The sequence below is a fragment of the Pseudorca crassidens genome, chromosome 11, assembly GCF_039906515.1.
Source record: "Pseudorca crassidens isolate mPseCra1 chromosome 11, mPseCra1.hap1, whole genome shotgun sequence".
Taxonomy (NCBI): domain Eukaryota; kingdom Metazoa; phylum Chordata; class Mammalia; order Artiodactyla; family Delphinidae; genus Pseudorca; species Pseudorca crassidens.
The window spans coordinates 102,706,553-102,733,235 of record NC_090306.1 but is presented as its reverse complement, the minus strand read 5'-3'; the positions used below and the strand labels follow the sequence as shown (position 1 = coordinate 102,733,235).

The following is a 26,683-nucleotide window of genomic DNA, read 5'->3' as shown; positions in this document are numbered from 1 at the left end:
AGTCTCGGCATCAGGACAGCTACACGTTGCAAGGGACATGGTTCTGATCCCAGCTCTTCATCCCTAAGTAAAAATCAAATTCCTATCGTAGGGTGTTGACGTGGCGACCAAACAGAATAGGTGCATCTACCTGCTTTGTAAAGCGTTACGGGTCAGTTCTTAATAGCTTAAGAAGACCCGTCCCTGCCCCGAGGAGCGCCCGGGGGGCTCTGGGTGACCAGACATCCTAGTTTATAACCCCTGGACCAGGAGAACCCGTCTAGGGCCTGAGCACAGCCTGCCCTCTGCAACCCCTTTAGGCTTAGTCCTGGCATCCCTGACACCTCGTTTCTATCTGGGGGCTCCCTCTGCAGCCTTCAGCCTCGCTCTTTGCCTCCGCCTCCACTGCATTCTGATGGGCTAGTCTCCCCGCTCTCCTCCCTGAGCCTCTGTCCATGGCTCCTTTCTGAGCTCCATCATCTGCTCAGGATCCTGCTTAAGTGGAGAAGAAAGATGGGGCCAGACAGACCCAGGTGCAAATCCCAGCTGCAGGTATTGGTCAAGAGCCTTTGCGTTGCAAGTTACAGAAAACCAGCTTCAAGTTGGCTTCAGAAAAATAATTTATTAGCTTGAGGAACAGGGAAGTCCAGGAATGGCCCTGGCTGCTGGCCTGGAAGGAGAGAGGGGCTTGAAGGAGGGTCCTGGGTCAGATTGTCCCCCCAGCGGCCTCTCTGGGTCCCGCTCAGCTTCCAGCAGGCTGCCTTTGTTGGGCCCACTGGCCCGGGAGCTCCACACCTCCCTCGGCCTGCCAGGGCCTCCTGAAGACAGCAGCCAGGTTGGTGTGGCCTTTGCTCAGTCCATGGTCCCAAGGCCTGGGTTTGCCTGACTCATGACTACAGGGCCACCGTGGCAGGAGCCCAGAGGGTCCTAGACGCGAGGGCTGTTGGCCCAGTTGTCAGGTCCCCACAGCCCTGTGGGTGCCTGCTGGGGGCGAGGGTCCCCAAACACCCACTCCCGATGCTCTTCCCCCTGTATCACGGCAGCACGTACGACGTGCTTAGTAAACACACCAATTGTTAACAAGTTGTTGCTGCTATATCTTCATCCATCTCTTCTCTTGGTCTCCTCCTCTCTTCTATCAATGGCCTACCCACTGTAGATTCGTTTCTTCCTTTCCCCAGTAGATTCTGCTTCATTTTTTAATGCACTCATTCAAGGGGTCATTCACCAGTCATGGGTTCACTGACAGGTAGTCAGTGCAGGCTCTGTGCTGGGTGATGCGGGGACCCAGATGCTGTCCCTGATCTGAGGAGGTCACAGCTGGGGAGAAAGGTGCAATAGCAAGGGCTGTGGGGCACCAGCCTGCAGTGGGAGAGCAGAGGCCTTCCTGGAGGAGGGACGAGAGTTCCTGCTTCCCTGGCCAAGTTGTGTCTTGCTTGGAACCAGGAGCGGGGAGGGCAGACGGGGCGTGGGCAGGCTCTGTCAGGGGAACTGGCAGGAGGGGACAGCTCTGGATGGGAAGGCAGGCTTTCCCTTGGGTTGTGTCCCTAGCTCCTGGGGATTAACAGCCCCTCTCTTGAAATCCCATTGTAATTACTCTGTTCTTGACTCACTGCCCAGCCCCACACCCAAGTTCAAGGAGAAGCCTGTCTCCCCAGGACCCAGCCCAGGCCTGACAAATAGAAGATGCCCACCCAGCAACAGTTAGTCAAAGGAACCGATTAACTAATTTATTTTAATCCCAGGAATTTGTCTAGTCGATTTGCAGGTGTCTGCTCTCTCCCAGGAGACCTGCCCCCCGTGAGTCTCTAGCTAATTTCAGTTTGCACTGAAGGAACCTGAGAAACATCTATGGGCTGGTATCGCCCCTCACAGCATGGCCGAGTCGGCACGTTCTCCCGAGACCTGCAGCATGCGGGGGTGGGGGGGGGGCGTCAGGGCCAGGTTACCGATGGGGCAGGAGACCGAGGCAGCATTTATAAAACTGTCTCAGATCTTGTTCAAGCCACATCACAATGCTTTGGTTTTTGCCACAGCAAGGCAACCTCTGAGCTCGATCCTCACACCCCAGATAGCACACCACCAGCTCAGCGAGTGTGCATTCCTACGATTAAAGGCATGGCTGACAAAGGAAACCAGGTACCCAAGGCCCCTTTATGAAGTCCAGCTTAGAATAAAGAGAAAACAAGCCCAAACCAGCACCACCAAAGCCCAGGGAGAAGCTTGAGGACATCTCTGCAGAGACAGCAGAAGGGCCGAGGCCCCAGGCAGCAAGATGGGGGTCCCTCTCCCAGGAAGCACAGGGGCCTGGGGTGAATGTCCCCAGGGCCTCCGCTAGCTGTGACCCTGGGCAAGTACCCTCACCCAAAAGGTCGGACAACAGAACCTGCCTGGAATACAGGGAGGAAGACAGAATGAAGGGGTTTATCCCAGAGGCAGCCTAGGCTGCAGGGGAGGGGTGCCCCCAGGGGCTGCATAGGAGACTCCCCTCCCCCAGCTGAGCCCAGCACCAACCCTTCCGACCCCTGACCGACCAGAAGGTATAAGGGTCCCCTGGGAAAATACAATTTGCAAGGCAAGTGGAACAGCGGTCCCCACCTCAGCTCTGACTGCTTAGAACTGCACCCTGGCCCTTAACGAGGATTAGAAGATTCAGAATCATGTTGAGAATTGATTTCTGTCCCCTCTTCCTGTAACGCTGCTGGTTACAGGGCTTCACCTTTACAGGCCTAATCGACAGGCTCCAGCTACTTGTAGCCCTGCGAGGCCAGTGTGGCAGCTGGTCTGATGGCCCGGGAGGCTCCGCGGGGCAGGCGGGGAGGCTCCGCGGGGCAGGCGGCCAGGCCGCCTCACTGCAGGAGGTGGACGGCGGCCGCCCGGCGGATGAGCCTCGCAGTCAGCGGGGAGTTGGGCTTCAAGGCGTCTCGCTCCATCAGAAGGCTCCTGGGGAAACAGAGACAGGCTCTGCGTTGGAACCTCCTAGAATGTGGGGGGCGGATGGTCCTGCCACCCCAAGGCAGGACACAGGCGGCACGGGCTGGGGCCCGAGTGGCAGAGAGCAAGATGCTCCCCTTCCCCAGTGGTGGAGGGAGGGGACGGCATCACAGCAGAGGGGACTAGAGGGACAAAGGCCCAGAGGCAGGACACCAGGGGTGGGGACCAGAGGGAAGGTGGGCGGAGACGTGAGGATGAGAAGGCGTGGACTCCAGAGCCCCACGCGCTCGCACTGGCCCAGGACCTCCGGGGTTCCAAGAGCCTCCCGACACTGCTCCCAGCAACGCCCGCGTGCAGAAAATGTCAGGGTGAGCACAGCCCCGCGGGCTCGTCTGCCCCAGGAACTCGGGGCCCATCCTCCCGCCATACAGAATGCTGGGACCAGTGGGGAGAGCACGACTGTGGGGATCGGGGGGAGAGCCACGCCTGAGGATGTTCCAGGAAAGCGAGTGGCAGAAGAGGTGGTGTGGGAAAAACCTCTTTCAACAAAGAGAGAATCATTTAAGGCAAAGACCCCAAACAATTGACAACAGCGATTCTGTGCGCTGAGGGTGCGGTTAAGGGGCCGGGGCCTGGCACTTGGGGCAGGGACACCATGGCAGGGGGCGGAGCGTTTCCACCTTGGACGGGAGGGGAGCTGAGCTGTGTGTGGATGGCAGGAGGGCACCAGGAGGGGGCGTGCCTGTCACCCCGACAGCAGCAGGCTCCCCTCGCACTCCCAGGGGCAGACCCCCTACTGCACCCCCCGCCCCCCAGCATGGACTTTGTCACCCCGCCCGTGTGCTGGCCCCAGCTCCCCTGCTCAAGCCCACACCCTCCTCTCTGTCCAAAGGGCCCCACCCTCCCTGCCCAGCTGCCAGAGGTGCCACACCAGGCCTGGAGCTCCCCAAGCGGCTCCACCACTAGAGAAATGCGTGAGGTTTTGCACGTGGCCACGGAGGGGGACAGCGAGGGGCATGTGTCCAGGGCGCTCCAGGGTTTGACCATTTCCAGCGTGTCCATCCAGACTCAGGTGTGACACAGCGTCCACACCTGTTTCACCAGCACCTGCACTGCTCGCTTTGGAACGGTCGTCGCGGCAGCCGGGCCCTGCCCACCGTGGGCCGCCCGTGCCTGTGCTTGGACACTGGCGCTTTCCACCTGACCTCTAACCTCGAGCGCCCAGCAAGGGCCTCCTGGGCCCCACGGTGCAGCCTGGACTTGCAGCGGCAGCTTCGCTGGGCCTCACGACACCCCTCCTGCCCACCCGGCACCCCTTGGCTCCCCTCTTTCCCCTCGGCGTTCCAGGAGGGCCTAAGGGATGGGGGGGGGTCACATCTCCCCCCAGGAGCATAGGGGCTGGTGCAGGTCGAGGTGAATGGGGTGTGGGACAGCGAAGGCTGCCGGCGATGGCTGGCTTCACGGGTAGAGCTTTCTTCTTGGGGTGCCCCTACCCTGACACCCCCAATCCTCCAGCCACACTCCTCCTCCTAACCAGATCACCCCTGGCCTGGTTAAACTCGCTTGGTTTCAGGTCTCCCCGAGAGTGTCACCTCCACCAGGCACCCTCCCCCTCCTGACCCCCACCCACTCATCACAGCGTCTTGGGCAGTACGCCCGCCCTCGTGGCAGTTTTACACATATTTGTGGCATTGGCTGCCTCGTGTCAGTTCCCACAGGAGAGGTAAGCTCCGTGCAGCCTGGGCCTGGGTCTCCTGCCCGCCCCCCCCCCCGCCCCTGGCACCCAGCACAGGTAGGAGAATGTGACATGCAGCCTGGGCCTGGGTCTCCTGCCCGCCACCGCCCCCCCCCGCCCCTGGCACCCAGCACAGGTAGGAGAATGTGAGCTGAGACCCAAAGGGTCGGTAGGCGTCAGCAGGTGCAAGAGAAGAAAGGATGTCCCAGGCAGAGGGTGTGGCACGTGCAAAGGCCCAGGGGCCTGAAAGAGTAACTGCAGCTCACTGTGGCCAGAAATGAGGAGTGGGCTGGGAGGGCAGGAGGGGGGGCCTGGGGGTGGGGGTGGTCAGATCCTTTGGTCAAGTTGAAGACGCTCACAGGGGGAGAACCAGGCACCCCCGTAGCCTTGCATCTCTGCCTCAGAGGTGGGCACCACCTCGGGCCAAGGGAGGCGGGAGCCTCTGGGCACCTGGAAGCCTGTGGGGAGACCCCCGAGTGAGACGGGGCTGTGCTCGGGGTCGTTCCCAGCTGGGCTTCGGGACCAGAACGAGGAACTCACCGGGCCACGTTCTTGTGGATGCCGGACGAGCAGTTTAAGGCCGCGTGAATCAGTAACTGGTTGAAGACGTCTCTCTGAAAGGTCAAGTGGGCACGTGAGGCTCTGTGACGTGGGACGAGGTATAGGGACGCCTGCCCCCTCCCCACTGCAGGCTAGCCTGTTCTCAGGGACAAGCTTACTGGGGGATGTGAATGACAAGGACTCTCCCACACTGTGGGCGCCAACACCGCGGAGACAGAGGCCGTGGGGCACAGGGGCTCCCGGACTGGCCCTTGCACCGCAGCTGCTGGCTCACCTGGGCGTTGCTGCCTCCGATCTGGACAATCCGGTGGCGGATGGGCAGGAGCAGTTCCACCACGCCGTCGGGGTTCCCGCTCTGGGCCTCCACCAGGGCCTGGCACAAGGGCAGCCCCACGTCGCGGGCCAGGAGGTGCTGGTGGTTCTCCCCCGGGGACCTGCCAGCCAAGAGGGTGCCCCCAGCGTCCTGCAGGGCCTCGTGCTGCCCCCCCCACTCAGGCGCCTGAGGAGGAGGCTGTCTCCTCCTCAGCCCAGCATCCCTGGCTCCGTGCCTGACACAGTAGGTGCTTTGATCAGGTGACCTGACAGAGGACAAGCCGCCAGGGAGGGGAGAGAACTGGGCTCTAAACTCAGTTCAACTGCGACGTGGCCTTGGGTGGATGCCCCACGCCTGGCCTCGGTTTGCTCATCTGTAAGGTGGGAGTAGCAGTGCCGCCCTCGCAGGGCAATGCAGGTGAAGGCTGGCACTGGAGTCGGCGCCGGCCCCTGGAGTGAACAGCTGTGGCAGGCTTTGTCTTCCCGTTGCCCTCAGGTGGCGGTCGATCTGGGTCGTGAGGGCCGGGGGCCTGAAGCTACATCCCCAGCCAAAGCCCCCAGTTCATGCAGTTCAGCCCTGGGAGGAGGGGCAGGGCAAGCGGCCGTGGGTGGCCACCCTCCCCCAGGCACCCGGGACAAACCACCAGGGTTCATGGGTCCCACAGCTCTAGCCCTACAGGCAGGAGATGAGGGCTGGCTGCCTCCTTGGTGGCCTGTGCTGTGCAGAGCCCGCTTCCCTGGACTCTCTCTGGCCCCCGCTGTGATTGGAACCGGCTCCAATCACAGGAACTGTGCTGGGTGTGTGTCACCGCGTCACTGCCCCTCACTCTCCTACCAGCCTGTCCCAGCAGATGAGGAAACAGGCTCACATCAGAGAGCTGAGGCCCTGTAAGCGGCGGGTGTCTCTGGTTCCAGGGCCTCACGGCATCCCCTGTGCATGACGCTGCCATTGAGGCCTAGGGGATGGAGAGGCTGCTCTATGTCCTGGGGGAGCCAACTATATCCTTGCAGGGCACACCCTGCGGGGACGCATGCCCGGGCAGGGGGTGGGGGGTGGACACCTGGGGGCACACACTTGCGGGGGATGCACACCTATGGGGACAAACACCCAGGAGGCGCACACCTGCGAGAAGCCCTCCACGGGCGTCTGTGTGGCTGTACCCACCAGTGGGCCCTCCAGCCCCCCAGTCGGGCAGGGGTGGCATGAGCAGCCCCCCAGGGCCCTCTCAGCAGGGTGGGGGTCCCCCCGGTGGCCCCGGGCCCTCCACGTACTCGCTGGCATCCCGCAGGGTGGTCAGCAGCTCCTGCGTGGTCCGGGAGTCCCCAGCGCCCAGGGACGCCATCAGCAAGTGCGCATCGTTGAAGAGGAGGATGTGGTCGCGGCTGTGCTTCTGGGTCACGGACAGGACATCTTGCCACCGCTCACCCACAGACACCCCTGGGGACACGGGAGGACACCCGCAGGCCTGGCATGAGCGCTGTGCGCACGGGCCTCTGGCACCCACAGGCGGCTCCAGGTGAGGAGGCCGGGTGACGCTGGCAGGCGGTGTCTGGCCTCGGGCTTAGGCTTTGGGGGCCGGTTTATATTAACTTTGTTTAATCATAAAGATGGCAGACGGGTAAGGTAGAAAGCAAAAAAAAAAAAAAAAAAAAGCTATGGAAGGGTATTAAATGAGGTCTCTGGACCCTTTGACAAACCCCAAACCACTTTAAAAATTCTTCCCGTGGTTCTCACTGGGCAGGCACCTGACACAGCACAGCACAGCGGAATTCATAAGAAGCATCCTTCGGCCTTTGGGTCCGGATCTCCAGCTCTGGACAGTCCCTCCTCTGCTCCACTCTCCACCACCGCCTCCCGCCTCCTGTCCCTCCCGCTCCTGCAACTTTTACCCGAGTTTTCCTACTGCTCCTAGCGGGCTCTTCCCGTGACCTTGTTGTTGCCCTTGACTTCTGTTTCTCCGCCTGTCAGTTGGACGCGGCTCTGAAGTCTCCACTCTGCATGCTGAGGGAGCAAGTGACCTTCCTCTTCCCTCCACCGGCCCAGAGGCACCCACACCGTGCCTCCCAGCCTCCAGGCTGGGCCCCTCCTCCAGCGAATTCAGGGGGACCCAGGCTGCGCCTCCACAGGCAAAGGGTCAACAGAACTCAACTGCCCCCAGGCCCGCCCCCCCCGCCACCGAGTTCCGATGGTTTTGGCCGGACAGAGACACAGGCCTCCACCAGCCTGGGTTCCGGTGTCCAGGCCTTATCACCTGGACAGCCGTGAGAGCCCCTCACTGTTCTCCCAGCTCCTCACGGATGCCCCGGCCTCCAGCCCGGCCTCCCCTGGCTCAGCCCCCCTGCTGGACAGAGCCTGGCCAGCCCTGCCCCGCGGGCTCCCCGCAGACCCAGATGAAAGCCACACTCTTCACCCTCCCTCCCCAGCTCTCAGCCTCCTCTGCTCCTCTGAGCGCACGGACCCCACACTCCGTCACTCATCCCCATAACAGGCCACTGGCTTCTGTGTCCTGGGGGCTTCAGATAGGCTGCTTCCCACCTGTAACATCCTGTCCCGCCGCCACCCGGCAAAACCCTACGTTCCCTTCCATGGCTCACGTTTCACCTCCTCTAGGAAGCCTTCCCAGAGTCCCCGGAAACAGCCAGTCCTGCCCGGGCCTTATCCCCACTGACCCAGGCCCTACAGTGGGTACAGGTTTGGCTCTGCTGAGCCTGGGGGAGAGGGGAGAGCTATCTGGTACCACAGTGGTTGGCCATAAGCCTTCCGTAGCCCTCAGGGCTATGGGCAACCCCATCCAGGCTCCCTGAGGAGCACTGCATGACACTGTTGGGAAAACTCTCCCTCTGAAATCCCAGGGAGTTGAGAAACTGAGGTGGCACCCAAGGACAGGTGGCCAGGCGCCACCCGCGCCATGCAGGCCTGGCAGGTAGGCTGTGGGAATGGCAGGTACCAGCAGGACTCGGAGCCTGAGGCCCACACACCGAGGAGCGGAGGGAACTGGGAGAAAGGGCAGCAGTGGCCTGGCCCACCGGCCTCAGGCCAGCTGGAAGGCAGCCTCAGCGCTGGTACCCGAAGCCGCGCCGTCCCGGGACCGGGAGCAGGCCCTGGAGAAACTCGCTAATGAGCTCCTGCCGGCCTGAGCCCAGGCCGTGGCACCGTCCCCTTGTCGGGTGGGAGGAGAAGAGCCAGAGGAGAAGGCCCAGACCCGGTACCTTCCATCTGCAGCCGGTAGAGCATGGAGCAGCTGTCCACCACGTCCAGCATTGCGCCGCTGCCCCGCAGGCTGGGGAGGATCTGGAAGACAAGAGCAGGAAGGGGATGAGGGGCTGCAGGGACGGCCAGAGCCCAGCCCTCTGCGCTGTGCGTAGGGCCTGGGCAGAGCCAGCCTTCAGCCAACAGGAGCCACTGCCAGTGTCCCCTCCAGCCCAGCTCTCAGGGCCACTCCCCTCTCCGAGGACCTGGGCCGCTCCAGCTGCCCAAGGGACACTGGACAGACTTGAGAAAGAGCCCGCCGCACTGGCACCTGGGGGAGCACCTGTCGGGCCCTGGCACCTGTCACCTCCTGCCCCCAGCCCTGGTCTACGACGGCAGAGAATCATCTCGCCCGACCACGATTCCACATTCGGCTGGTCTACGTCTCACGGCACACAGCTCGTCACCCTTCACTCTTTACTACGAAATCCCGACAACTCAAGAGGATGACTTATAGGAAACTTTACTGAGTGTTTTTCTCTGGGGTTTAGATCCTCAAATTACAAGCATTTTTGTGACCCCAGGCTCTGCTATTAAGCCCATGGTGGGGTCCCCAGCAGTTGCAAGTTAGGCTTTTTTTTTCCCTCTTAAACCTACCTAGGGGTAGGGAGGGTAGGGGTAGGGGGAATAGGGAGTTAGTGTTTAGTAGGCCAGGAGTTTCTGTTTGGAAAGATGAAAAAGTTCCAGAAATGGATGGTGGTGGTGGCTGCACCACCATGTGAATATACTTAATGCTACAGAACCATACACTCAAAACTGGTTAAAACGGTAAAATACGGTATGTATATTTTACTACAGAAAAAAAAAATTCCTGGGGGGCTTCCCTGGTGGCTCAGTGGTTAAGAATCCACCTGCCAATGCACGGGACATGGGTTCGATCCCTGGTCCAGGAAGATCCCGCATGCCGCGGAGCAACTAAGCCCGTGCGCCACGACTACTGAGCCTGCGCTCTAGAGCCTGCGAACCACAACTACTGAGCCCACGTGGTGCAACTACTGAAGCCCACGTGCCTAGAGCCTGTGCTCCGCAACAAGAGAAGCCACCGCAATGAGAAGCCCGCGCACCGCAATGAAGAGTAGCCCCCGCTCGCTGCAACTAGAGAAAGCCTGCGCACAGCAACAAAGACCTTTCTTTTAAAAAAGAACATACAAATACATTTTAAAATAAAATAAAATAAAGTGACTGGAGGGAAGCCTGAGATTTCAGAGATGACCAAATGAGATGTGCAATCTACCAACGCCCACGGGCAAAGAGTCAAATCCCATTCTGGGTTTTGACACCGCTCTGCGAGAGAATCGATGCCGGGAGGTCTTACACAATAGCTGTGCTCTCGCTCCAGCTGTGGGTCTGGCTGGGGTAACACTGACTGGCTCAAAGATCTGTTAGAGACTGAAGGGTAAATCGCTGCAGTAAACCGAATCGGGTGCAAGCGTGGACTTACGTGGTCATCATAAATCGTCAATGCGGCCTCGTATTCGCCCTGGAAAAATGAAGTTCCGGGATTAACACGTGGAGGAGGTGAAATGTGATGCTGAGACATGAATTGCAAATGACCTCGACAGAGCCCCCGCCCCACAGCCGTGGTGGGTCTCAGGATGGGAGGAGAGGAACCCACCTCTGCCCCAGCCCTTCGCTCCCCTGTGTAGAAGACACAGCAGCAGCTCCTGCCGCTAAGGGAGCCCTTTCTGCAAAAGCATTATTCTTCCTATGAAGTGCTTGTCAAGCGGCTGCCAGCTTTTTCATGTGTTTCTTCTAGGACTGTTTTTCCCTTTATTTTCCTTACTGCCAGTTGGGTTCACTGCTTTCTTGGAGACACTGTATCACTGCATTCTGTCTGTCATTACAGGGTCCTCACCTTCCAAGCATTTCTCTTTGGACATTTAGGGAGCTTCTAGATTTTCTCTACGATAAACTGTAAGACAAACCCTTATAAATGGGACCCAGTGGTGGAATCACTGGGGTCAAGGGTGTCCCCACACCCTCACTGCCACTGGGGCAAAGCATTCGGAGGGTCCCATGGTTCGTTCAGCTACGTCCGTGAGGTGGGAGCCTAGCAGTCCACTACAGCGGCAGGCGCTCGGGCTACCCTGTCTCCACAAATGGCACACGATACACATGATTTCCAAGTCCAGACAGTGCAGAATACCTAAAGTAGTTTAAGCCTGAAAAGCTATTTGAAAACATGAGGGCTCTGCTGCATCAGGACACCTTTGAAATGTGCAATCACACCGTACTGCTCCACAGGATACAAAGTACAGCAAAAGGGAGAAAAATATTTCTTTCCTTGGACATCTTTATAGGATAAGACAGCCGGTCATCTTACCTTTTCAATCAGATATAAAGCCCAGTGCCAATAATTGTGACAAGCGAGCATATCAGAGTCCTGGGGAAAGAACGAGAGAATGAGGGAAAATCTGACAGCCTGTTGGGGGGAGGCGGGAAGCAGCTGCTGTTCTGTGCCAATGCAGAGCGCCACAGCTCTGAACGCAGGAAACACTTCCCGGGCACCCGCCCTGGCCGGCCTGTGCCGGCGAGTCCACGCCCCATCTTCTCCTTTGGCTCTGAGCCTCGGCGAGTGGCGTGCCGGAATTTTCCGAGGATGCTGAGGCTGCGGCAGGCTGGCATCTTAGCCCCAGAGCGAGAAGGCAGGAGAACCAGAGCCTCACCTTCCTTGGGTGTGGAGTGGAGAAAATGAATGTCTATCCAAACGGCTGCACAGGTCCACTGCCTCCAAACAGTGCAACGCATCCAGTAAAACCCTACGGATCAGTGAGCCCAGGGCCAAACTCCCTGCAGGTCCTGTCAGAGCCCACAGAATAAGGGGAATGGGGTGACATCTAGACGGCTGCAGCTGGTACGCTTTTGGCCCTACCATGAACACTAGCCTACGGGGCTGCGGCTGACACTTCCTTCTCTGCCTGGATACCACCTCCCATCTCCTGGAAAGGAACTGACGATGCCTCCTCCACGGCCCACGTCTACCTGGCACCTGTATTTGAGGGTGACAACCCACCCAACTCCCCTCTCCCTTACAGGCCACTGTAGGCCTTGGCGCCTTTGCTTAAGCTGATCCTACATCTCCCTGTCCTCTGCCTAGCAAACACCTACTCACCCTGCAATACTCAGCTCATACGTTGCCTCCTCCAGGAAGCCTTCCCTGACTGTTTCTCCCTCAAGCCGAGTTGGGTGGGATGCCTCCTCTGGGTTTCCACATCCCCAAGAATGCCCCTGGCATGGTGCGGTCATGCGCTGCTAGGGAACTGCTCGCTCCACTTGACGGGCCTTTTGAGGACAGAGAGGTCTGGGTGGGACTCTCAGTGGGGTCCCCAGGGAGGGGCACAGCCAAATGCCTGGGGCAGGTGCTGGAGGAGGAGGAAAGGGAGCCCCAGGCCACATCGTCCACCCCAGGGCTGTGCAGCCAGGCCAGAGGCTGGCAGGAGCCACTGCAGGGACGTGTGCAGGCATCAGGGGACGAGCGCCTGCTGGAGGTGGCCCCAGCCATCTCAGGCTGCCTGTTACAGTCGGACTAACACCGATGGGGACTCCTTCGGGGCAAGGGCTTCGCAGTTGTTGCGGCAGCAGGTTTTCAGGTAAGGAAACCGAGGCTCAGAGGGACCACGGCCTCGTCCTGGGGTGGAGCCAGGCCTCAAGCACCCAGGCCCAGGAAAATCGCAGTCTGGGGGCAGGAAGTAAGTGGAATACAAATGACCTGGCCCTGGCCACGCCTCCGCGGCCTCCCCCTCAGAGGACACGGCAACTCTGCGCTCCCTCCACCCAGACTCAGCACCTGCAGGGGGAGCCCAAGGACAAGGGCCCGACCCACACTGTACCCCCACCCCCACCCAGGGCCTAGCTCGTGCCCAGCGTTCGGGGATCCTTAAAAAGATCTGGGGGCTTCCCTGGTGGCGCAGTGGTTGAGAATCCGCCTGCCGATGCAAGGGACGCGGTTTCCATCCCTGGTCCGGGAAGATCCCACATGCCGCGGAGCAACTAAGCCCGTGCGCCACAACTAGTGAGCCTGAGCTCTGGAGCCCGCGAGCCACAACTACTGAAGCCCACACACCTGGAGCCTGTGCTCTGCAACAAGCCACCGCAATGAGAAGCCCGGGCACCGCAACGAAGAGTGGCCCCTGCTTGCTGCAACTAAGGAAAGCCCACACGCGGCAACAAAGACCCAAGGCAGCCGAAGAAGAAGAAAAGATCTGAGTGTGAATCTAATGAGATTATAGTTCTCAAAGGTTCTCTTACACCAGTTCGCCTGCTCTACTTAATACCCCTCTCGGAGAAGCCAGGAATCTGCCTTCTTGTAAATTACTTCTCGCTGGCCTGTCCTAGGCCAGGGAGCTGCTGGGAGGAACTGAGGTGACCATGCCAGTCCCCTGTTCCCTGCCTGGTTCCTGGTCTCTCCATGGTTTGCTCAATCACTGAGCACCTGCTGCCCGGTGCCAGGCCCTGGCAGAGACTCACTGTCTTGGCCGGCGGTGCCCTGGGAAGCCCACCATAGCACAGAAAAGGGCAGAGCAGCAGACCGCACCTGGACAGGTAGCCAGGCTGTAGGCCAGAGACACACTCAAGGACCACAGGCGCATGCAGAGGGAGGGCCACAGCAGCTGGGCGCAGGCGGGTGCTGGGGGTGGGAGCAGGGAGGCCCCTGGGTGTTAAGGCCCCAGGAGAGGGTCTGGAAGGGCTTGAGGGGTCTGGATGGCATCCACGCTGCTGCCTCCCCAGGGCCCTGAGCCCCGCACACCAGCCCCACTGGCAGTGGCTGGGCCGTCGTCCCTCCCATCAAGCCCTGGCTGCACTGCGTGCTCCCTGAGGACGCTCTGTGGTTCCGGGGTCTGTGTCCAGTCTGCTGGCCGGTGAGCTCACAGTTTTCACCCCTGCTGGGCTCTCGTTTCCCCTTTCTCATCCATTCCTTCTACAACCTCAGGCCACAACCAGTTCTAGAAACACCTTCAAAACATCAGCGGATGTCGGGAAGCCGTGGGGTTCCCAGGGGATTCGGTGGCTTGACAGAAACGCCTCCAAGTGGAAGATGAGTTCTCCCCAGAACCAAGCCACGCCTTGTACCTCCATCCGTTAATCCCTGGCTTAACTTGGAGGAACAAATAGAATTTTCCAGGCAGGTGGGCGGACACGAATCGTACCTTCCAGTGGGTTTCTGAGCGCTGCATGAACTCCAATCCATCCTGGACCTCTGCTTTCATCTCATGAATATGGGCGATGGTGTGCACCGACCACGCGTCCGTCGGGTTAATAGACAAAGCCTACGTGGCGGGGGTGTGGGGGTTGGGTGGGGGACAAGTCGAGATAACATGGGTGAGTCAGGCTGCCCGGTGACGAGGCGTCCCCAAGCCGTGCCGGGGCACGAGGGGCCTGGGCAAGCAAGGGGCCTGGGCTCTGCCTCAAAATAACGACCCCAAGGACCGGCCCGTTGACCAAACACCAGATGCTGCCGGAGAGGGTATCGCTGCCCATTTCACAGGTGAGGAAACTAAGGTTCAGAGAGGCTAAGTGACTTGCCCGGGCCCACACAGTTGGGTGGCACTGGGGTCTCTCCAAAGCAGGGGCTCATCCAACCCCCTGGGCCCCAGCCGCCTGCATACAGCTCAGTCGCTGCCCAGTTTCCCCTGCGGTGGGAAGTAAGGCCGCCTTCCTCTCGCAACTGCCGTGGAGGCCAGTGGACACCAAGTGTGTGCGCTCCAGGGGCTCTCGGCTGCCCCTCCGACTAGCACACATGCAAGGACCACACACATGCAAGGACCACATGTGTGGCTTTCCGGGCTCGTTCTGGTATCGCTGCTAGGAACAACAAGAGCCGCTCCGATGACCCTCGGACTTGACGGTGACGACACGGCAGGCGGGACACGAGGCCCGACTCCCATCTCACGGCGGGTAGTTTAGCTCATGGCTACTGAGCGCCTACTCATCCTGGCACAGAGCAGTAAGCCGGGGCTCACCACGGGCCTGTGGACCATCCACATGAGCCCAGGTCCTCCACACCTGATCACGGGGTCCCCCCAGCCCTGCCACCTCAGGCGCCCACGCCTTTCACAGAAGCAGAATTGGGAAAGCCCAGCACCTTCACCCCTGGCCTGGCACCTGCTGCGGGGTCTATGCTGGCAGGTGGTCCCCAGCAAGCCCCACCTCCCTGCTGCAGCCCTGACTTGCATGGGCCCAACCAGTCCACGTGGGGACACAGAGAAAGGCCACATGTGTAGGGAACGACGGGCAGCCCGGGGCAGAACCCTGCAGGACCAGGACCCTTCAGGAGACCCCAGGGGCACAGCTGAGCAGGCTGAAGGGACCTGCTAAGCGTGCTGTGGAAGGCAGAGGCTCAGGGCAGCAGGGCCGCTCTCATCCCCCTGCTGGGATTAAGCTCCCCCCTCGCTGAGGGGTTCCTGACCGGCTCCCTCCCAAGGTTCCCTGGGACAGAGCCTACAAGGCCAGAGCGATCCGGCCCTGCCTGCCCCCAGACTTTGCTCCCGGCACCCGGCCCGCCCACCTCCGCCCTAAGTCTCAGTCTATCAAGTGCTCCGTGACCCTGAACTCGCTGCGGCTCTCCTTCCCTGACAGCTGCCCTTCGCTCTTCCTGCCCTGGGCGTTCAGCCTGCAGACAAGGCCCACGCATCACCACCGTGAGGCGTCTCCAGACTCCAGTGGAGCCTGTGCAGCCCACCCTTGCTCTCCTAGAGGCCTGGCCTTGCCCAGTAACTGTCTGTGGTGGGCTGGTGCTGGGGTCAGAGTGTGGGCGCCTGAAGGAGAAGGGGCGTGAAGGGAGCAGAGCGGGGCACCCCACGCCACCGCTTCCTGCTCCTGGCAGGTGTGAACCTGCACCTTTTGGTCACCCTCTGACTTCTTGAACCATCCTGCCAGCCCTCAGGTGCCCACATAGACGGCACCCAGAGGGAGGGCCCAGCTGCCAAGGTCTCCAGGGGACCCTTCCTACAGCTGGCCCCCTGGATGGTGGTGCCTGGTCACCCAGATTGCCGTGAAGCTCCCTGTGCCCCTCGACGGCCTGACTCAGGGCTAAAGCACAGAACCCATCATCCTACTGTCAAATCTGGGCTCTATTCTATAAGTAGAGTGGTTGTCAGAGACCCCACAGGCCCTGTGGGCCCCCGGAGGGTGCCGGCTGTCTCCCAGGGAGGGGTGCTGGGAGCCAACTAGGGCAAAGACTCGGGGGGAGAGCTCTGGCTGGGTGCTGGGGAGCAGGTCTGTCCAGGCAGCAAGAAGGACTGTGCTCAGGTGGCCCGGGTGACCGTGGCTCTGCCTTCTGTGAGCTGTGTGGCCACGGCCTTGGCCTCTCGGGCCTGGTCGCCCTCCTCTGGGCAATGAAGAGTTCAATGCCCCGCTGCAGAGGATCGAGCCGACCGGAGCGGCGTGTACACTGAGTGCCGGCCCTGAGCCAGGCACAGGAGTGGTTGTCACCCCCTTGTGCGTGGCGGCCCCTCCCTGGGACTCAGTTTCCACTCCCGCGACAGGAGGAGCTGGAGAGGGACTCTGAGAGCCAGAGATGCTGAGGCTTCCGGGCCTGCGAGTGAGGGACGTCCACGGGGCCAGCCAGCCCATCTCCACCAGCACGGAAGGAGGGGCCTGGGCCGGCAGGAAGCGCTTAGCATCCCACCCTGTTCTGCACCCTTGGCCGCTGGCCCCTCCGGATGGGGGCGGTGCTCAAGAGAAGGGCTGGCCAGCAGGACCCCAACGCCAGGTCAGGGCCCACTGGAAGCAGTCTGATGAAATAAAATTTATATCTTAAGGCAGGACAAGAAAAGTTAAACATAAAGTTCTCTCTCTGGGCTTGTTTGGGCCTCCTCCCTCCCTCCCTGATGTGCATGTACGCACGGGTGTTACACATCCATCAGTGCTCCTCAGAGATGGGAGTTCCTGCCGGACTGTAAACGTCAATTCTTCCCTTTTTTCTGGTTCTAGCAATGTAAGTTCTTAAAAGAACGTGTTCTTCCCCAGCTCTGTAGGGGGTCATGGTGACTCGCCGCTGGCTCTGTCCGTGCTTATCGGGCTATGTATCCTTGGTGACCTCTACATAAAACATCAGGATGTCATTTTGATGTACGATCCTTTGTCTCCAAAAGGTAGATGACTATGACTGTACCTTTGAGTTCTAACAGGCTGAACAGTTCTCAGAACTTTCTGAGAGTCTGCTTCCCGGGTTACAATCCTCAGTTTGGCTCGAATAAAATTCCCCATTTTTTTTTCTTAACTTGATAGTTCATTGAATTTTCGGCGACAAGCCTCACTCATCACTCATCTGTCAGCTCCTGGAGGCTTGGTGAAGTCAGTGACACTTAGACACGTGAGGTCTCAGGTGGGAGAAGTGACGCTGATACTCGCTTCCCCACTTACAAAGTCTGGGTCCAGCAGCGCAAACTGTGGGCCCTGGAGATACGGAGCTGGGGGCGGGCAGAGCTGCCACTCCGTGTGACCCTAAGCAAGAGGGGTGGACGGAACCTCCCTGGGCCTCATTTGCCTTCATGGCCTGGGTGGGGAGTTTCCTGAGCAAGGCGGCTTTGCAAACCCAGGGTGGGGAAAAGGGGAGGGAGCTGCCCTCTCTGTTAACATGAGCCCTCCTGGTAGGAAGCGAGGTCCTGAGTGGGTGGGGTGCAGCGTGCCTGGCGTGCTCTCCTCCACCTGACCCCACTCCACAAGGGCTCAGGCATCTCAGGAAGGGCCCACTTACCTCTTTGGCGAGCTTTTCCGCCTGATCGTAGAAGTTGGTTTCCATCAGGCCGAAAGAATAGATGCCTTTCACGTAGCTGAAAACAGAAGAAAATTATTTTTAAAAAAAGTGCACTTGGGCATCCCTGGTGGCGCAGTGGTTGACAGTCTGCCTGCTAATGCAGGGGACGCGGGTTCGGGCCCTGGTCTGGAAGGATCCCCCGTGCCGCGGAGCGGCTGGGCCCGTGAGCCATGGCTGCTGAGCCTGCACGTCCGGAGCCTGTGCTCCGCAACGGGAGAGGCCACATCAGTGAGAGGCCCGCGCACCGCGATGAGGAGTGGTCCCCGCTGGCCACGGCTGGAGAGGGCCCTCGCGCGGAGACGGGGACCCATCGCAGCCATAAATAAATAAATAAATAAATAAAAAGCCAAGCATTTGAAGCCCTTTTAAAAAAAAAAAAAAAAAGTGCACTAGAACCGTTCAACCCTCAACATGACCCATGTCGGTCAAACTGTGTCTCCCCCAAAATGGTACGTTTAAACACATGCCCTCACTTGGAATTAGAGTCTCTGCAGACCATCAACAAGCTCACGTTAAGATGAGGTCATCCTGGATTAGGGTGGGCCCTACATCCAATGACTGATGTCCTCATAAGAGAAAGGAGAAGGAGGAAGGCTTGGACACAGACACACATGGACACACACACAAAGGACAGTCACGTGGAGACGAAGGCAGAGACTGCAGTGATTTCAGACTTGCCAGTCCCCAGTCACAGGAGCCAATTCCTTAAAACAAATACCTTCCCCCGCCACCCCACCCCACCCCGCTCCATATATATATGTAAATAGTATAGATATAGATACAGATATACACACCCTATTGGTTCTGTTCTCTGGAGAACCCTGACTAATACAGCTCTCCAATCTATTAGTCCACTTGACCTTCACAACGATCCTATGACTAAAATGCAACGGAGGTGATCATGTGTGGTGGTCCCTAGGGCTGTTCATGGTTATTCCAGGCCTCCCTCTCCTCCCAGCCCAAAGTAGAGTTGCACTTCCTGGCCCCCTGTGAGTGGGTGACTGGATTTGACCAGTGGCTCGGGAGCTGCAGGGCACACCCTTCACTCTGAGCACTAATGCCATTGTGAGTCCCCCAGGAGAGCTCTTTCCCTCTTAGCAGCTGGTGTATCCCGAGAGCAGTTACTTCATCAGCTGGGATCCTGGAGGGCGACAGTGGCAGGGGTGTGGAGCCTCAGCTCTCCTATGATGGACAGTGAGAAACTAACCTTTGTTGTAATAAGCTTCGGAGAAAAAGATCTAGAGGATGTTTGTTACTGTGGCAAAAATTATCTTGTGCTGACTGATACATAATAGTACTACCTCATTCCCAGGACGGGATAAAGATCAAATGAAGACGTGAAGCCTTTTCACTTTTTTTTTTTTGGCCGATCTTCGCGGCTTGCAGGATCTTAGTTCCCCGACCAGGGGTTGAACCCGCACCCCCTGCGATGGAAGTGTGACGTTCCAACCACTGGGTCATCAGGGAAGTCCCAACTTTTCACTGTAAAGAACTAGGAAATAACAACAGTAGTCTCACTAGTTTTAGGGCAGGGCCAGGAGAGTTGCCACGTTTTCAGGGCAGAGGAGAGAGACTAAGAAACAGAAACGATGTGATTTCCTGCTAGCACCTACCTGCTAAGGGGGATGTCGGGTGTCCAGAAGGGATAAATTCGAGCCACAGAATCTCTCATCTGTTCCTGGTAGCCCAGGTAAAAATAGGTATCGTGGGAAAATTTCAGGGCCAACATGTCTGTCGGGTAGTCCTGGAGAATCTGTTCCCACAGCTCACAGGCTTTTGGAAGGTTCCTGGAAGCCAAGAGAAGTTTCTCAGCAACACTGAACACAGTTCACACACGAGGAGTGGAAAAGGCTTAATTTCTTGCAGTGCCACAGCCTGCACTGAACTGATTAAAAGATACGTGTAAGTCTCTACGTTAGGTTGTGGCTCAGAAAATTGGAAAGCTTCAGTGGGAAGTTTTACTCTCTAATTCAAGAAAAGAAAAAAAAAAAAACTAGTTTAAGAAGTTACCAAAGACAATTTCACCTGAGACTGTGAACCAGATTCAGGAAGGCTGAGAGGTGGAATTCCACCTCTCTGCTGACATCCGCACCCACTTGCCAGGAACACCAGGACAGAACTCTCTCTGTCACTGCTTCAGAACGCCTGTAGCATCAGCTCAGGTCACCCAGCTCTGCGGGCATCTCTCCTGCCCAAGCAGACACAGGGGCTGTCCTGGGGGCAGGCACCAGGGTCAGGACTCCCACACACAGGGGGACGGACAGCCGCGGGAACGACAGATGCTCAGAGGTGTGTGAGTGCCAGGGGCATAAGGGCGACGGTTTTCTTCTTTCTCCTATCTCTTATCTATTTCTGTACTGTGGTCCTACTATTTTTGTAATGAAAATAATAACCAATTTATTTAACGAGACACAATAAGTTGCTTTGCATTCTAACCTGGGAGTCCTAACCAACCACGTCCTCATTCAGCAGTCAGCTGAGGACAGAGCAGTAGGCAGGATGCGATTCTCAGTCAGGCGGGCACGGGAGTCAGGGTGAGAATCCCCCGAGGCCCCCTCCGCACGGCGCAGTGGCAGCCCGTGGCATCGCCCAGTGTGGCCTCGGAGAGCCAGCCCCTGGGCCAGGGAGGCCCCTCACCCCTTGGCAAAGGTCTCTACTGCAGACACGTGCAGCCGTTCCCGCCGCGTCAGGGTCTGAGTTTTGGAAATCTCCACCATCGTCTTCACAGCCAGGTCCAGCTCCTTGTCCAGCCTCACGGAGCTTCCGGTGCCAATCAGAATGAGGCCATTAGCGATGGCGTGGCCCAGCGCTGGCGAAAGGTGGGGAAATAGCTGGTGATTCAGACGGTCCCACCCAGCCCAGCCCAGCCCCGCATGTGAAATAAACACCCAACGTCCCAAGAGGGGCAAGCCAGGTGGCCGGTCGGGTGTGTCCCCACCGACAGCCCGGAACTCAGCTCCTCACCAGGCACGTGGAGGGCGTTCTGGGGAGTGCCAACGTGTGGAGCCCCTGCGCCCCCCTCACCAGGTGAACTGGTTAGGGGCTGCCTACGGGCTCCTCCGGAGCCCCACCTGCTTCCCTCGCAGCTGCTACTGTCACTACCAGCAGCACAGGGCCTCCCAAGGGCCACGCGGTAGATGCTGTCGGGGGCTGGTCCCCAGAGGAGAGAAACCATGATCCTGTCTTGGCTGTTCTCATTCGCTGAGAGCTCGGGGGCCGAGGAAGATGGGGGTGTGCCTTGTGGCCCTTGTAGCAGCCTTGCTGCAGGTGTGCTGGTCCCCAGGTCTTACCTGGGCTTCCCAGCCCCAACCTTGACAGAGGAAGGGTATCTGCTGGCGTTTGGAACTCAGTCTTTGGCCCAGGCTTGGGATCTAGGACCCAACCACAGTGCCAGGACCACCCATGTGGCCCCTGCTTCTGACCTGGGGCCAGGGTCTGCTCGGAGAACCTGAGCCCACGCCTGCACACTGGCTCCCGTGACAGCTCCCTTCATCCCCTATTCTGCACCCCTTGCCCTCACTGGGACCTGGCCACAGTGGGGGTCCCTGCTGCCCTCCCGTCCTCAGCCCTTCTGCCCAGCCCAGAACCTCACCCACACTGGGCCACCCTCCTGGGGTTCCAGAAGGCACTGGGCTGACCCCGCCCGCGTGCCTGCCACGCACACGGCTTGCCTGTGATGGCAGCCTGTCACCAGGTCGGCCCTCCCCGTCACAGCTGCTGTGGGGTTGGCCTCGCTAGTGCCCAGAGAGGCTGCAGTGGCCAGTTCTTGTGTTCCGAGGGGTCCAGGCTTTGGACTGAGACAGGCTTGTCTGATCCCAGCGCCCCAACTACCAGCTGGGTGGCTTTGGGTATATTTCTTACTCTCTACTCTCTCTGAATCTCAGTTTCCTCATATGAGAACTGGGATCAGTGTCTTAAGGAGAACGTTTGAAAGACACCTTCTATAGAACCTGGCATCTTTATGGGAGCAGCTGTTATTCCAAGCACAGTGGTGGCTATCACCTTCCCTCCCTCCCAACCTGGTCACTGCAACCAGCCCTGCCCTCCCCAACCCAGCTGAGTCCTGCAGTCAGGGAAACAGTGAAGGGCTGGACTTGTGAAACGGGGCTCCTCAACCCAGGGAAAGCATCACTCACCGAAGGTCGGATCTGCTGCTTTGAGCTTTGACAGGCAGCCCTCAATGCCACCAAGACTCTGGTCATTGGTCCATTTTACGTACTGAAATTTAAAAGATTCAACAAAGCTGTCCCCAAGGAGTTTTTAGTTCATGTAAATGAAGGCTTGTTTCTAAACCTTGATTTTTTTTTTTTTCTTTCTAGAACACTGGTATTTTCTGGACCTTGGCTCAAAGAAAACATAACTGGGTTGATTTCATATGAAGAGGCTGAATACACGGAACTCAAGGCACATTTTCTAAGGCTGGTGAGGCCACCATTTCCAAAAAACAAACATCTAAAGGAAGGCTCTTCCTGACAGGTGACCTGCCCACAGTGTCGGCCTCGTCAGCCCCAAGAGGGGCCTTGACACTGGGTATCAAAATAGGAAACTTGCTACTTCCTATTCATTCCTTTAAAAAAGAATCACAGTAAACATTCATTACAGAAAGGAAGAGGCATGAAAGCCAAAAGATCAAAAATATACTTAATCTCATCTCATTATCATTTTTGACAATTTGGTGTATTTGTTTCTAGTCTTTTTTTAATGCCTAATTTTTTAAGATAAATTTATTTATTTTTGGCTGCGTTGGGTCTTCATTGCTGCGTGTGGGATTCTCAACCACTACGCCACCAGGGAAGCCCCTAATTTTTTAAAAACTATTTATTTATTTATTGTCTGTGTCGGGTCTTAGTTGTGGCATGCGGGATATTTCGTTGTGGCAGGCGGGCTTCTCTCTTGTTGTGGCGCGTGGGCTTTGTTGCCCCGTGGCGTGTGGGATCTTAGTTCCCTGACCAGGGATTGAACCAGCGTCTCCTGCATTGCAAGACAGATTCTTAATCACTGGACCACCAGGGAAGTCCCAGCAAACACATTTTAAATGAAAAATACCTGACCCAGGTCTTAATTTTTAAAAATCCTAAAACCATAATAAAGCATTAGATTTTAGAATGTGCCCTGTCAGTTGTCCAACTTACATCTACACAGAATTAGCACATGTATTTTAACAAGACACAAGGGAGCTGGCACAGAGACGCAGACGCACAGCAGGGGCGGGGGGAGAGGTGGGGTGGCTGCCGCTGCACTGGGGAACTTTCCCTGCAACAAACTGTGCTCTGCAGAGGCCAGAAGTTGCGGGAAGGGGAAAACAGACAAAGAGCTCAAATGCACACAGTGGAGGCCCTTGGCAAGCTGACGGCATTTCCCCAGTAGTTTCTTATATGGCCCTTATGTTTCTAGAGGCTTCCTTGGCCCTTATGCTGCATGGACAGAATCAGTAGGTAGCGATTTCACCGCCCTTGAAAAAGCCCAGCTCTAGTTTTCCATCAGTGTGTCTAGACCCAGGTGCATCCTGCCGCTCTAACTCACTGCAAAGGTCAGCTCAGCTCTCTGGACCTCAGTTTCCCCACCTGTCAAGCAAAGTACTTGGACCTTACCTCTGAGACTCCCCTAGTTCTAAGGCTATAGGCTCCTTCACTGGTGTTAGAAATGACTGCTAATACGGTGGAAGGTCTTAGAACAGCCATAGGTGGGAGCAGTATATTCACAGATTAGCCCCAGGAGTGGGGCCCCATGCCTTAAACGGAGGAGCCCCATACCAAACCCTCAGCACCCTCACAGGCCAACGCCTGCCACTTGGGGGACCTCTCAGCCATGCCCTGAGCAGGCAGAACTGTTCCCGCGCCCTGGGGGTACAGGTCCATGGATTCTGTTGCAGTCGATTTCTCAAGTCTGCGTGCGATTTAAAAAGCATCCACCACTTTCTGAGACATTGACTGTGGGGCTTTGGAGCGGCCTGAGCCATCGGTCCTGTGCAAGGATGCTTCAAAGCATTATGAAGAACGTTCAGGTCCCCGGGAAGCCCTAATATATTCAAGTTTACCAGGAGATTCGGGCAGGAATGGGGTTAACGGGCTGCATTGCTTATAAAATCAGGATAAAGATGTAAAGTTTTGAAAGCTTCGAGTCCTGTGCCTGCTCACGTCATCCCTGACCAGCTTTACTTGGAGAGCACATCAGCTGACAAGCAGTTTGGCTGTAAACTCAAGCAAGCTGTGTTAGCTGGGAGCTACGGCATCACTGTGCACGCGTGGAAGTACCATTTCCTTGTGGCACGAATAAATGCAGCTGTAAGATGCACCCCAAAAAATGTTTTTAATGAAAATAAAAACCATTCACCAATTTAAGAAACCTCCCCCTGGACCGTTACAGAAGGGGCCACCACTCCTCTCCACGGGCATACCTGGGTCAGGGTGGCATCAAACAGCCTGCAGGCCTCGTTGCTTGGGGTTGAGAGAGGGAGCCCGGCATCCTTCCAAGCCTACACACAGCAAGAAGGGGTCTTATTCCATGTAGCCCTCCAAGCAAACACACGCAATCCCCAACCCCCAAGCACCGAAGATGCTAATGTCTGTCATCCTGCAGGTATGGGCTTCCCATAAGACCCGTCCTTGTGGGGCAGGCACAGACTCCCAGACTTCTCAGACGGTGCAGTGTGGAGAGAGCTGAGGCCTGGGTGGGAGAGATCCTGACACAAATCCCAGGGCCCTCTAAGTAGCTGAGTGCCCTCAGGCAACGTCCTCCCTCTGACCCCTGTCTGGCCCCTCTGTGAAATGGGGCACTGGAGGATACATGGGGTGACTGTAAAGTGTCTGCCAGGGAGCAGACGCTCAGTAAGGGGGAGTCCCTGATCAGGCGGCAGGGAGGTCTGCCAGGACAGAAGAAGGGCTAGCGCTGGAGGGCAAAACCAGGAGGGTGGTCCTGCCACCTGGCTGGCAAGGTGCCAACCACCAAGACAATTCCTCTCATCTCCCCACTTTACCAGATAGTTCAGACCTTCAGGAAACATCCCCAACTAACTGAACTGTTCAGTGTAATCGCTGTGTCGGTGTCTTGCCAGGGGCGCAGACAGGCGACTCCCCGGTATGGAGAAATGACCTTTACTCCGGCCAGCCCAGCGGGCGGCTCCTCGGAGTGGCTGTGCGTAGGTCCCCTCGCTCCTCTGAACGCCCCTTCCTCAAGTGCAAAATGGGTCCAGGCTCCCTGCCCCCGCGGGTCCCGTGGGAGACCCTCACTAATGCCCAGCGTCCCCGCTGTGTCGCGCCCGGGTTAAGCTTTTTACGAGGACCTGGGGTCTCCGCGGGGCGGGGCCCCGCGCCGCAGATTTTCCGGAGGCGGGGGTCACAGTAGGGTCCTCTGGTCCCTTCCGTGCGCCCAGAAGGCGTGCCCGTCTCTCGGGGTCCGTGTCCCCGCCGGACCCCTGGCAGGGCTTATCCCGCCACTCCCGGGGTCGTGGGGCCGCGGGGAACCCGGGCGGGGACGGCCTCCGCGTACCTGGCAGTCGCGCAGGGGCGCGGTCGCGGCCATGGTGCTGGGTCGGTGTCAGGGTCGCGGGCTGCGCGCGCCGCCGCGGGCTTCCGGGTTGGGGGCGGGGAGTCGAGTCCCGGGGGCGAGGCGGGGCGGCCCCCGCTCTCCGCTCGCTCACTGGTCCGCTTCGGACACACCCACCTCTCCGGGCCGGGTCCCCCGGCTGACCCCTCCGGCTCTCTTCTCCGGGGCTGCGGGAACCCGAGTCGGCTTGAGGCGAGCAGCTTTGGTGTGCGCCCCCGCCTCCCCAATCAGACTGGGAGCCTGGGGCGGAAGGGCCAGAGGGCGGGCCGGGAGATTCCTCCCTTTGGGGACCCTCTGGGAGGCGACTGCAGAGTCCCCTGGGAGGCAGAGGAGCCCTGGGACAGCGGTCGCTTTCAAGCTCTAAGTGTCCCACTCGGAAGCCACGCACGCGCGTGCAGACATTCACAGAGGTCATTTTGACCTGTGGTCGGGCCTTGCCCTGCACCCTCTCCAGGGCAGAGGTTGGAGTGGCGGGTAGGGAGAGTGTCTTTTTTTTTTTTTTAACATCTTTATTGGGGTATAATTGCTTTACAATGCTGTGTTAGTTTCTGCTTTATAACAAAGTGAATCAGTTATACATATACATATGTTCCCATATCTCTTCCCTCTTGCGTCTCCCTCCCTCCCACCCTCCCTATCCCACCCCTCCAGGCGGTCACAAAGCACCGAGCTGATATCCCTGTGCTATGCGGCTGCTTCCCACTAGGTATCTACCTTACGTTTGGTAGTGTATATATGTCCATGCCTCTCTCTCGCTTTGTCACAGCTCACCCTTCCCCCTCCCCATATCCTCAAGTCCGTTCTCCAGTAGGTCTGTGTCTTTATTCCTGCGTGCCCATCATCGGATGAATGGATAAAGAAGATGTGGCACATATATACAACGGACTATTACTCAGCTATAAAAAGAAACGAAATTGAGCTATATATAATGAGGTGGATAGACCTAGAGTCTGTCATACAGAGTGAAGTAAGTCAGAAAGAGAAAGACAAATACCGTATGCTAACACATATATATGGAATTTAAGAAAAAAAAATGTCATGCAGAACCTAGTGGTAAGACAGGGAGAGTGTCTTTGAGACCAAAAAAATGTGAGGTGACCTTTTCCCTCCCCTTCCCCTCACGCCTGCAAGGGCCTTCTGGAGGCCCCTAGACCTGTGCCCCTGCAGGGCCTGGGCCTGGAAGCTGGTGTTGGCTGGTGGCAGCAGCTTTGAGCCACCAGTGGGATCAGGGGCTGTGGTAGGCAAGCCCTGGGTGTGGCCATGGGTGTGCAACCTGGACAGTCATACAGGGCCTCACACTTAGAAGGGCCCCGTGCTTGGTGGAAAGCTCAGCTGTTGCCATCTTGAAATCTTTAACAGTTTTTGAACAACGTCCCCACATGTTCATTTTTCACAGGGCGCTGAAAATCATGTAGTCAGTCCTCTGACAGGCAGTCCATTAACAAGTGCATCTTTTCTGAATTCCCCACTGCTCACCACCTCCACCACCACTAACCCTAAACTGAGTCAGGACCAGCTCACTTGCATACCGAGTGTTCTTCCAGAAGTCAGGCCTGTCCCTTTGATTTCCCTGGACCCCGCTTAATTGGCCTGTCTCCTTGCATTCCTG

At 58.0% G+C, this 26,683-nt stretch overlaps 1 protein-coding gene across 2 annotated transcripts; it reads right to left on the bottom strand.

Moving 5' to 3' along the window:
• Positions 1 to 581: 581 nt before the first annotated feature.
• Positions 582 to 25,584, bottom strand: TTC38 (tetratricopeptide repeat domain 38). Of its 2 annotated transcripts, XM_067698399.1 has the most exons (14): positions 25,018 to 25,583; positions 23,927 to 24,004; positions 21,666 to 21,747; positions 20,167 to 20,338; positions 19,143 to 19,316; positions 17,470 to 17,545; positions 13,919 to 14,038; positions 11,095 to 11,154; positions 10,213 to 10,251; positions 8,732 to 8,813; positions 6,794 to 6,959; positions 5,484 to 5,643; positions 5,189 to 5,262; positions 582 to 2,922 (listed from the first exon to the last, which is right to left on the bottom strand). In XM_067698399.1, the coding sequence occupies exons 1-14, from the start codon at positions 25,048 to 25,050 to the stop codon at positions 2,829 to 2,831; spliced, it is 1,410 nt and encodes a 469-aa protein (XP_067554500.1). In that variant the 5' UTR covers positions 25,051 to 25,583; the 3' UTR covers positions 582 to 2,828. The 2 variants fall into 2 exon arrangements, with proteins under 2 accessions (XP_067554500.1, XP_067554501.1); XM_067698400.1 differs by lacking the exon at positions 13,919 to 14,038 and having other exon boundaries at positions 25,018 to 25,584.
• Positions 25,585 to 26,683: the final 1,099 nt, after the last annotated feature.

Coding starts and splice junctions, on each gene's coding strand:
- TTC38 (XM_067698399.1), bottom strand. CDS start 25,050: ATGGCCGCGACCGCGCCCCTGCGCGACTGCCAG. Junction 19,317..20,166: donor GTAGAGACCTTTGCCAAGGG/GTGAGGGGCCTC, acceptor CTTGGCTTCCAG/GAACCTTCCAAAAGCCTGTG. Junction 5,263..5,483: donor TCGGAGGCAGCAACGCCCAG/GTGAGCCAGCAG, acceptor TTGACCTTTCAG/AGAGACGTCTTCAACCAGTT.